Consider the following 11,815-nt stretch of genomic DNA (forward strand, 5'->3'; position numbering starts at 1 on the left):
CCCCAAAGTCGCCTTCCTTTTTGACATGAAGACAATTTAGCACACGCCAAGAGCGCCAAAAGGTTCGAGTAAACAATTCTAACCAGGACAACAGTCCCCTTCTCTGGCATTCACGGATCGAACGCGGCCTAAAACTCAGGAGATGAAACATAAAAAGAAGACTGGATGAGTGCATCTAAATAAAGAACACTGAAGAGTTAGCCCTTGTCGGTTTACATATTTTTAAATAAAGAAAATATGGAGAGGTGGCTCAGTAGGTTAAGCCTCCAACTCTTGATTTCGGCTCAGGTCATAATCATGGTTCGTGGGTTCGGGTCCCACGTCGGGCTCCGCTTCGGATTCTCCCCCTGCCCCCTCTCTCTCTCTCTCTGCTCTTCTTCTGCATATGCACGCACTCTCAAAATGAACTTTAAAAAAATTTTTTTAGTTAAAAAAAAGAAAAAGAAAAGAAAATACGAAATGACTGTAGCAGTCTGAATCACACACAGCATTTACGAGTTCAAGAGATCATGCCTGCCACAGGCCCGCCCCTGCTCTGGGGCTTTGGAGACAAGGGTTCCTAAAACCGCTCTTCCCCTAGGGTTCCCAAAGACCACCTTCTCAGTGAGGTCCAGCTGTAGCTTCCAAAGGGCGCACCATCATGGAGGGGAATTTGGCAACACCTAGCAAAATCACGTGTTTTCCGTAGCCCGGCAATCCCTGAAGGGACCTATCCCAACAGACACACGCACAAAGCTGTTTGATTCAGGACTGTATGAAACAGCAAAATACAAAACCATTTCTCTCCCCGGATGGGGGCCAAGGAGAACAAACCACGGAATGGCTACATAACAGAGTTCTGCGGGACTGAAAACACCAACAGGAAAGATCTCCAGGAAATGTTGAGAAAAAAAGCGAGGGGGGGAATGTGTGTGTGTGGTCTGCAATCTCCTACCCCAGAAAGGGAAGTACAAATACGTATGAATTTTTTTTATGGAAGGAGAATACTTGGAGAAGGAAGGGACAGGGTGGAGAGGAGCCAAGTACACACTGCCTTCTTGTCCATACACCTTGCTTGGAAGATACGATTTTGAAAGCAGGTACATATTCACATTATTACGAAACAAGGTTAAACTTCTAAAAAGCTTTCCCTAAAAACGTCAGAAAAAAATACAACAAATGAAGTTAAATGTATGCGCGGTGGGCAGTATAAGCACCAAGAAAGAAGTCGGACAAGGGAGGCAGTCTGACTGCGCTCCTAGTGGGATATATCCAAACATCAGAGAGCTATTAAAAATGTTTTAACTCGGTGTTCACGAGTCACCGTCGACGGCTGAGTGAAAGACACCGCGTTAAGTGGCTCCCTGGGCCTGCAGCAGCCCCATCACCAAGGTGTTTGTTAGAAATGCCCGTTCCCAGGTCCACCCCTGACCCGCTGAGTCAGAAATTAGGGTGGAGCCCGGGGTCAGGTTCTAACAAGCCCTCTAGGGGATTCTGATGCAGCTCTCTCTCTACCTCTCTCATCCCCAAGTACCCACAGAACAGGGGGGAAGAAAGAAAATTGGAAGAGAGAGCAGTTAATTAAACCTCAAAAGAGAGACAGAGGGAAACCGGGATCTGAAGACAGACCAGAAGAGCATTGAGCTCAAAACCCTACTGGTATACTAATTAATTCAAAGATTTAAAAAAAAAAAAAAAAAAAAAAGACATTGAAAATGTAAACACCAGGGCGCCTGGGCGGCTCAGTCAGTTAAGCATCTGACTTCAGCTCAGGCCATGATCTCACAGTCATGAGACGGAGACCTGAGTTGGGCTCAGCACAGAGCACGGAGCCTGCCTGGGATTCTCTCTCTCCTTCTCTGTCCCTCCCCAGCTCGTTCTCTTTCTCAAAATAAGTAAATAAACTTCAAAAAATAAAAGTCCCGGTCTTTCAGAGATATGCTGTCTTGAAAGGCACACGCTGTCTTCGCTCCGGCTGCCATGACAAAATACCACGACAGGAGTTGTTTTCTCCCAGTTCTGGAGCCCGGAAGTCCAAGATCAAGGTGCTGGCCATTCAGTTCCAGGTGCCTGATTTCTTCCTGGTTGGTGCCTCGCCCGTCCTGGTGCTCAGTGGCCTTTCCTTGCCGTGCAGGAGGAGGCAGGGCGCGTGCTCGCCCCCTTCTCATAGGCCTCTGACTCCATCCCCGGGGCCTACATCCCCTCCTAACCCGCTCACCACCCAAAGACCCCCGTCTCGCAATACTGCCACACTGGGGAGCGGGGCTCCCACCTAGGAACTGCGGGGAGGGGAGCCAAACCTTTGGTCCGTAACACGTACACTTACGGATAAGCGTATACACTTGGGATTTGCTTCGGAAATAACACGGGATTAGGGGGATGGGGGTTTGGACGTGCGAGACTGGCCAATCCGTCCAACTGCTGAAGTTGGGTGACAGGTTGGCGGGGTTCCTTTACCCCGTTCTTACTACTTTTGTACACGTTTGCCAGTCTCCATACTTGCAATAAAAAGTTGAAATGCTACAGTTCTCCCACTTCCCTTCCCCTTTTCTTTTTTCCCACAGCACGTAGCAACAGTTACGTAATTTACTGCACATGCGTACTGTCTACCTCCTCTTGCTGGAATGCAGGCTCTACGAGGGCTGGGGTCTGTGCTCACGGATGCGCCTGCACACATCACCGCTGCGGAGCCCAACCCTACGCCAGACAGCCAGGGCCCCGGGCCCCGCAGCACAGGGCACCCTGCAGCAGAGATTAACGCCAAGTGCTGGGGTCCGAATACGCTCCCAGGCTACGAATGCAACTTTAGAATGGATGAGATCACACTGAGGATTTCTAGCGCGGCTGACTTACTCGGTTCTGAGACTTAGGAAGCGAGATTTTTATTTCACTTAAGTCTATGGCAAAGGATTTCTCTGAGGGGTAATTTTAGAGACAAGTCCCCCCCCTCAGTGTGGGCAGACGGTGTCTGCCTCCCCACCTACTTGGTAAAGTCGTGGCACGGGAGGAGGCCGATCCTCGCTGTGCCATCAAATACTGAGGGACCCTGGTCGGGCACAGCCGAACCCGCCCTGGCGTCTTCACCTTCAAAATGACCCCTGACGGCCCATCCTATTTTCACCTCCACACTTAGAAACCTACTAACTGATCCACTGATCCAAAAGTGCCCGTAAATGGGGAGCTGTGAAGCTAGTAAAAATCACTACCTGAAAAGGTTATTCTTAGTTCCAAGGCTCTACCTAAAATTTTAGCTCTAAAATGTACACAATTACTTCTGAATGCTAAACAGACCTGTTGAAAACAAGAAACATTCCAAACTTACAATAGTTCCCAGTGAAACCAAGGTCTAAACCTGTTGTCAGTTTCCTCATAATTTCTCTGCTCACTTTCTTTAAAATTTTGCAAACAAGGACCTAAAAGAACATGAAGGAACAAAACACCACGGAACACAAGCACAAGAAGCTAACTAAAGGCACTGACCGCCCAGGGGAAAATAACAAAGGAGAGAGACATTACCAAAAACGTTCACTTTTTCCAAGAGACCATCCCACCTCGTGCCAACATCTAGAGCCCCAAATCCCAGATGCCGAGGAATCATTCCCCTGGTCAAGAGAACGGCAAAGACAAACCTCTACGACCGAGGCCGCGTTACACAACCAGGGAAGCGCGAGGGACGTTGGCTGATGTGCACCCGGATGCCAACGCAGACACGGAGGCAGGGAACGAACTCGGCCCCCCAACGACCTGTCCACCTCCCGAACCCCTAAACCTGCGGCTGGGATCTTACTTGGAAAAAGGATTTGTAGATGGAATGAAGTTCAGGATCTCAAATGAGATCACCCCAGATCATCCGGGTGGGCGCTACATCCCACGATACGCGTCCCGATAAGAGACAGGGGAGCAAATGCAGAGAGAGACGAACCACGCGAGACAAGGCGGACCCAAGACAGAGACGAGAGAGGCGCAGCTCCGAGCCAAGGGATGCCAGGGGCTGCTGGCGGCGTGCAGAGGCAGGAAGGGTCTTCCCCAGGAGCCGCAGGAGGGAGCACGGCCTACAGCACCTCGCTTTTCCACTTCCGGTCTCCAGAACTGCAGGAGAACAGATTTCCATGGTTTTAAGCCGGCAGGTTTCCGATAATCTGTTACAACAGCCCTAGGAAACTAAGGTATATGGCATAAAATACAAAATAGAATGCACATTTTTTCCTAGCACCATTCCAATTCGTGTTTTAGTCATGTTTTGGGCTATACCTCTTAAATGTCAAAGTAAACGCAGCTGAACATGCAACTCAGAAGCGGTCCAGTCATCAATAAACACATAAGAAGAACTAATCATCAGGCAAATGCACCGCCAAACAACTACAATGAACTTGGACTGAACAAAGAGATCCTGGATACGATATCAACAGCGCCACCCAAAAGTAAAAAAATTAACAATGAGACTTCATCAAAATTAAAAATGTTTGTACTCCGAAAGACAGCATTCAGAAAATTAAAGACCGCCAAAGATTAGAAAAAAATATTCACAAATCATGGATCTGAGAAAGGACAGGTATCAGAAAATACAATGAACGCTTATAACTCAACGATAATCTAATTTAAAAAAGGGCAAAACAGGAGCTCTTGTGTGGCTCAGTCGGTTAAGCGTTCGTCTCCTGACTGTGGCTCAGGTCATGCTCTCTGTTCAAGAGTTCAAGCCCCACATCGGGCTCCGTTCTGACAGCACAGAGCCTGCTTTGGATCTTTACTCTCTCTGTCTCTCTCTCTCTCTCTCTGACTCTCCCTCACTCATGCACACATGGGGGCACTGTCTCTCTCAAAAAATAATAAACTTAAAAAAAAAAAAAGGGCAAGGTGGCTGGGTGGCTCAGTCAGTTAAGCATGTGACTTCGGCTCAGGTCATGATCTCACGGTTCCTGAGTTCGAGCCCCGTGTCAGGTTCTGTGCTGACAGCTCTGAGCCCGAAGCTTGCTTTGGATTCTCTCCCTCTCTCTCTCTCTCTCTCTCCCTCTCTCTGCCCCTTCCCCACTTGTGCTCTGTCTCTCTCAAAAATAAACAAACATTAAAAAAAATCAAAAAAGAAAAGGACCAAATATCTGAATAAACATTTCACTAAAGAAGATATACAAAAGGCTACTAAGAATTGGCAAAAATGCTCAACTTCACTAGTCGTGAGGGAAATGCAAATTAAAACCAAAATCAGACACCATGTCACGTGTGCTGGGATGGCTCTAATAAAAAAAAAAAAAAAACAAAACACCGACAGGTGTGTGTTCACGGGCATACAGAGCTTCTGGAACCCTCGCACGCTGCTGGTGGCCATGGCTAAGCACTACAGACACTTTGGAAAACAACTGAGCAGTTTCTTAAAAAGTTAAACATAAGCTTATCACACAACACAGCAGCTCGGCTCCTAAGAATCCCCCACAAAAAATGACAACAGGTCCACACAGATAGACCCGCAAATGCTCCAGCCACACTATTCGCAACAGCCAAAAAGCGGAAACACTCCGAACGTCCACCAGCTGGGGAACAGCCCAACAAGACGGGGTCCATCCCTCGGGCGGCCCACTAGCCACAAATGAAAGGAACGGACTGCAGACGAAGGCACAGCCTCCAAGGACGAGGACGATCAGCCTCCAGACACCGCTGAGGACAAAAAGGCAGCCACAAGGCTGCACGCCACGGGATTCCGTCTGGACGAAACGTCTAGAAAACACCAGTGTAGAGGGACAGCTGACGCGCGGTCCTGGAAGGGTCCGGAGCGAGGGAAGTGCACGCCGGGACTTCTCTTATAGCGGGCTCGCCCGAACCCCAGGGAGAACCGGCTTCAAAGGGCTGGGGCGGAGGCGGGGAGGCGGCGGGGAGGCCGTTGGGGCAGAGCCGGGAGAGCAACGCTGGCTGGTGCTCGGGGGAGCGACAGCAAAGGTGGGAGAAGTGGCTGGATTGTAGATAAATGTCAGAGGTCAACAACGACTGTGGGCAGCCTGACTGCCAGTTGTGGGAGAAAGAGAGGAGTCCTCAATGTTCCGCTGAAAAACCAAATATTCTCTGCGACCAAACACCGAGCGCACGTGCATACACGTGCACTCCCGCCCAGAGCAGTTACAGAGGAAAGACGCCCGCACGGGAGGGAGCAAGGCCAAGGCCGCACAGGGCACAGGGTGGCAGAGGCTCAGGGAGGCGGGAGCGACCGGTGCGCCCAGGGGACCAAAGGCCGGCGGCCGGTGGCGGCGGGACGGGAAGCGCCAGGCACCGGAGGCGGCGGGGGACCAGCACCCCGTGACCGCACACACCGAACCCTGCGGCTCCCGGGAGCACACGCTCTGACGACCGGCCAAAAGCTTTCTGAGACGAGCAGCGCTTCCGCCCGTCCCTTGCACGCCCGCAGAAGGCGGCCCCCCCAGGCCGCCGGTCCCCACCAGCGTGCCAGGCCGCCCCGTGCTCCGCTCCTCTCTGGGCACACGCGGTCGTGACGTCCGCCGGACTGGACTACCTCGTCCCGGCAGAGCTTAGGAACGAAAATCAGACCCTGGAGTTTCACCTGCATAAACAAATCACACTTCACTGGAGACTCTTCACAAACACATCCTGTAAATCGGGCCTGTAAGCAAATCCAAACAGAAAAGGAACTTTCCTTCTACATCATCCTTTCAAATCCACCCTAGAGGTAACACACTAGTAACGTGGGTTTCCAAGCCATGTACCCTGGTGCCTCCCGGTACCGCAGCAAACCCACAGAGGCCCCATCACACAGTATTCTGAATTTATGAGGAAGACAGCAGTGCTGAGAGGTACTGAACCCCACTCGAGGTATTCAGTTTCAGTATCAGGTCCTGCTACATTCCTTTCAAAGACATCATTATATCATAAAACAGGGTGGTTGCCAGGATAAAAGGAAAGTACCATAAACCCCCCCCCCCCCACACACACACACAGAGGATGGCATTGTCCAATCCGACTCCCAAGCTACAGAAGTTGTACAGTGCCCAACAGGTACAACCATCCCATTTATGTTACTGTGGTTGGTTATCTAAGAATGAAAATCAAAATGTTTCCTCTAATATATGTGTATTATTTTCTCAAATAACTACCATTAAGACATAATACTTACTTAATAAAATTATTTGGACCTAACTAATAAGTGGAATTACAAAGTATTCTTTTCTTTTTAAATTTTTTGTTTAACGTTTATTCATTTTTGAGAGACAGAGCATGAGTGGGCTCCAGGCTCCAGGCTCCGAGCCGTCAGCACAGAGCCCGACGCGGGGCTCGAACTCACGGACCGCGAGATCATGACCTGAGCCGAAGTCGGACGCCCAAATGACCGAGCCACCCAGGTGCCCCTGAAGTCTTCTTCCTAACTTAGAGATACCATGAAAAAATTACTGAGACGCTGAAGGCACTGTGAATAAAGAAAAGTTTAGAAATCACTGCTTGCTGGTTAACGTTTCTTGCACGTTGGTTCTTCCGAGCGCTTATCGACCTTATGAGATTGGTACTATCACCATCACTACTTCCCAGATGAGGAAGAGACCGTGACGTGCTCTAGGTCACGCGTGAAAGACCTACCCGTGTTAAGCACGCACACATACACGACACACAAACTGCAGGGTGAGAACCTCTGGTACCTCCTTCGGTCCCTGCCCTCCAAATATACCTCACGGAACAGCGGGAGGTTCCCTAAGGACAAACGTCTCTCCCACATCTCCACTACTGATTCACTACTGGCTTAAGAATTTAGGGGCGCCTGGGGGGCTCAGTCGGTTGAGCGTCCGACTTCGGCTCAGGTCACGATCTTGCGGTTCGTGGGTGTGAGCCCCACGTCCGGCTCTGTGCTGACGGCTGGGAGCCTGGAGCCTGCTTCGGATTCTGGGTCTCTGTCTCTCTGCCCCTCCTCTGCTCCTGCTCTTTCTCTCAAGAATAAATAAACATTAAAAAAAAAAATTTAATATGGACCAAGACCTACATTTATGTGCATCAATTTAAGTTACTTTTCTGGTACTCAAACTGAGACAGTGATTAAATCACAAGCATCATACTTTCAGGGTGGGTGGAAAATTACAACATGCAAATTTAAAAACCATAGGGGGTGGGGGATCAAACTCCAACCAGGTTCAAAGCATTTACATACGTGCTCGTTTTTGTCGCCTTTTCCCCCTTTCAAAATGTATAATGTCAGATGTAAACCCCAACCAAATACAGAGATTCAGAAAAATAAAGTACGCAACCTAAGAAGTGACTGGTCAGATCATCTGGATGAAGCACTATTATTTTTCGAATACTGTGCACTTCCAGGTGGAGAGACAGTATGTGCCATTTTAGGCGTGATGCCAGCGTCAGCAAAGAAACACCACAAATCAGTAGAATTACACTAACTCTGCCCACTAAACGAGAGCTGGGAAAGGAACATATCTTTCCCGACATACCTTTGGAACAGAAACCTAAGTCTTCATTCCACAGTAGACAACTGACCCAGTGGCCGGGGGGGGGGGGGGGGGGGGGGGGGGAGGGAATCTAAGCCCCAACTTAAAATTAGATCAAATAAAACTGCTGGGTTTGTTTCAGACTGTGCATCTTTCGTGATTAATAACTTATCCTACAGGTATTCAAACCGCTCCGATCGGGGAACTCGTCACGCTATTAAGCACCACTACCCGCTCGGCCGACCTCCCTGTGCATTGCGTTTCTCTGGGATTCACTAACTTAGCTAGTCCCGGGTCTAGACACACCCCCTGCTGAGGGAGTCGGGAGGAGGAAGTGAGCAGCAGGCTGAGAAACTGCTAGTGACGGGCTGAAGGTCAGGATGCTTTACAGGCAGCTTCAGAATCTTATCAAAAAAACCCAGCCAGCTTGCCAAGTGATAACGCAGCCTACTTACCCGAGTCTCTGGGCGCTCTTCGCCCTTCTCCTGGCCACGTACGTACAAGCACTTCCTAAACTTACCCGACCCAGCCCCACCCCACATTCTCGTCAGGAAGGTCCTCACGATTCACTTCCACTGAAAGTGAGCCGTCCCAAGCTGTACGAGAAACATCAAAACCAAGCACAGGCTCTGCCTTCGCCAGAAAAGGAACGAGGCCCGACCTCCCAGGTGCGGGGCGGCCCAGAGGCCAACAGACGTGGAGAACAGAAGCGCTGCAAACTAAGACACAGCCTGGGGCGGATCCTGTCTACGGCTGGGACTACCAGCTCCTCCCTGCAAAGCCGGGCCGGAGAAGGGACCAGACAGGTGCCGCCCGGAGCGTCAGCCCCTGGCACGGAAACACCAAGCTAGCTTCACGTGTGAACGGGGAAGCCACGTCTCCTAGAACGTGGCACGTTTAAAGGGACCTTTTTTACTTTCCCAGCGAACATTCTCTCAAGCCTCCTGACCGGCTGTGTGCCTTTTCAGACACTTACTCTGTGTGCTTTCCACACAGGGGACAAGCCTTCGTGACAAACCTGCCGTAAAGGAGAGCGTGTCCTCTAGCGGTCACACGCGTGTGCATAAAAGCGAACATCCAACACCCCTGTGGACCGCTGTCCTTCGGGGTAACAATTCACGCACGAAGTCAGGACACCCAGGAGCTTTCCCTCCAGGAAGGTGCTTACAGAAGACAAGCCAAGGGGCAGAAGCTGTAATTAGATTCTGGGGATCCCCCAGCGCTCCCAGCGCCCCGCACTTGGGGGAGGCCTTTCCAGGATCTGGATTACTTGGACAGGGTGAAGACCGCGGCCAGCCCGGCCCCTCCTCCCGGAGGGTTCAGAGCGCAGGGCCTCCGCAGGGCCACACGCATCTGTCCTCCCGGGCTGAAGCTGTGCGGGTGCAACACCTTGAGTAAGACTTTCAGGTGACAGATACTCCGGGGGAGAAAACAGCTATTGCTGAACCACGCCAGGGTCCAAATTCAGAGCAGACGCAGCCCGTCTCCCTGAGGTCTACCACGTCACGACGAGCAGCCCGCTTCAACCTTAAACACGCCACCTCTCAGGGTCCGACGAGAGGGCGCACACAGGAGTGCGTCCTAACCAGAAAAGGAGAATAAAGGGAGGGGACGGGAGGTGCTCAAGGCCCACACAGCGGACTCCACTAGGGCCTGGGCGCCCCGACTGTGCTGCAGAAGAAGACCACTGGCAACGAACTGAACACCGTCACAGGTCAAAAATCCTAACAGCCTGAAACACCTCCCTGCAAGACATCAAAACGTCAGCCGACCTTTCAACATCTCCTCTAGCCTCCGTGTTCCTTTAAGCATCTAACCCTAAAGTTCCCGTAAAAAGTAGAATTTTTCTTTCTGCAAAGCAAACGGGCCCCGCGTGCATGCCTAGATGTGGCGCACGCCCGACAGGGAGCCACCCGTCTGGCTGTCCCGAGAGCGAGCCGGCCAGGGGGACGCTCCCCCGTGCCTCACCCGTGCAGCGGGTCTGTCCTCTGGCCGCGGGGAGGGCTCGCGGGTAACGCGCCCGGAACTGGGGGTGGCTCGCAGCCCAGCTCGGCCGGCAGCTGTCAGGCCGGTGGCCGCACACTTCGCACCGCTGCGACCCATCACCGGCGTCGTGTGCTCGGTCTGCCACTACGTCTACCACTTCCCGGAGCGAACTGCGCACGCACGCAAACTTCGTCCACGCTCGCAACTCTCAGAGCCACGAGACCCTCCCACGGGAGCGGAGGGGACGGCGGGCGGGAAGGACAGGTCCGCCCCCACCGGGAAGGCCGGTCCCCTCCGCGCGCGGGGCCGCCTGCCAAGCCTCGGGGCTGCACGGGGCCGCACGGCGGGGCCCCCCGTTCCGCGCCCGCGATTCCGGGGCGCGCGCGCCTCCCGGGGGCCGTCCAAGTGCAGCGGCCCCGGCCCGCCAGGCCGTCCCGGCGGGGTCGGAGGTCGCCTTCCCGCTCGGAGGGCCCCGCCGCAGCCTCCGCCCCGGCCACACCTCCGTTCCAGGAAGCGGCCGGGCAGGGAGCGCGGGGGCCGGGCCGCAAGGGCCGGGGGCTGGGGACGGGAGCCCGCGCCGGGCGGCCCCGCAACGGCCGCCGCCCCCTCCCGCGCCGACGGGACTCACAGGTGACGATGGGCTTGTTCTCCATGGTGTAGATCACCGGCGGCAGCGGCGCCTCAGGGGCGTCCATGGGCGTCCGCCGTCACCGGCCCGGCCCCCCGCGCCCCATGGGCAGCCCCGAGGCCGCGCCGGGCCAGCCCGAGCCTGAGCGGCGCCGCGACAGGGAGGCCCGCCCGGCCGCGCGAGGCAGCTCCCGAGCCGGCCGCCCGCCGCCGCCGCCGCCGCCGCCGCCCGCCGGCCGCTCCACTTCCGGTCCCGGCGCCGCCGCGCTACCGCTTCCGGGGCGCGCGGCTTAAAGGGGAGGCCTCCGGGCCGGGGGCGGGCGCTGTCCTCCGACAGCCGGGGGGCGGGGCGGGGGGCGGGGCGGGGGGCGGGCCCGGCGCGGCCCTGCGGGGCTCCCACGTGCTTCCGGGAGCGGCGGCTCCACGCGAGGCGACCGCGGTCCCCGGCGTGGGTCCCGCGCCGCGGTCTACTTGCGGGCGCCCCCGCCAGCAGGGTCCCCTCGGCGTGGGGGACGCGGGGACGCGCGGCTCTTCCCTCGGGCCCACGGCCCACGGCCGAGGGGACGCCTCCACCGCCCCCCAGCGTCTGGCCACCCGGCTGCGCGGCCGCCGCCCCCCGTGCGGATCCCCTGGGACTCGGGGCCCGGGGGCGGCGGCCACCGCGACTCACCGGCAGCACCTGGACGCGGGCGCGACCCCGGGGGTCACCGACAGCACGCGGACACGGATGACCCCGGGGATCACTGGACACTGGTGTGACCCTGAGGGGCACTGACAGCACGTGGGCACTGGGACGA

General features: G+C 54.5%; 1 protein-coding gene across 3 annotated transcripts in view; it reads right to left on the reverse strand.

Moving 5' to 3' along the window:
• Positions 1 to 11,258, reverse strand: part of TRAPPC10 (trafficking protein particle complex subunit 10) — an 86,324-nt gene extending 75,066 nt beyond the window's left edge. For 2 of the 3 annotated variants that reach the window (XM_078452705.2, XM_078452702.2), the window contains exon 1: positions 11,020 to 11,257. Coding sequence is in view for 2 of the 3 variants with exons in the window: in XM_078452702.2 (XP_078308828.2) it covers positions 11,020 to 11,086 (67 nt within the window). In the remaining variant the exon portion in view is untranslated. Of the gene's footprint in view, positions 1 to 11,019 lie in introns of all 3 variants that reach the window. The other variant, XM_078452703.2, reaches the window with a different exon arrangement.
• Between the last annotated feature and the right edge of the window lie 557 nt (positions 11,259 to 11,815).

The sequence above is a fragment of the Panthera onca genome, chromosome C2 (assembly GCF_046562875.1).
Source record: "Panthera onca isolate mPanOnc1 chromosome C2, mPanOnc1 haplotype 2, whole genome shotgun sequence".
NCBI classification, from domain to species: Eukaryota; Metazoa; Chordata; class Mammalia; order Carnivora; family Felidae; genus Panthera; species Panthera onca.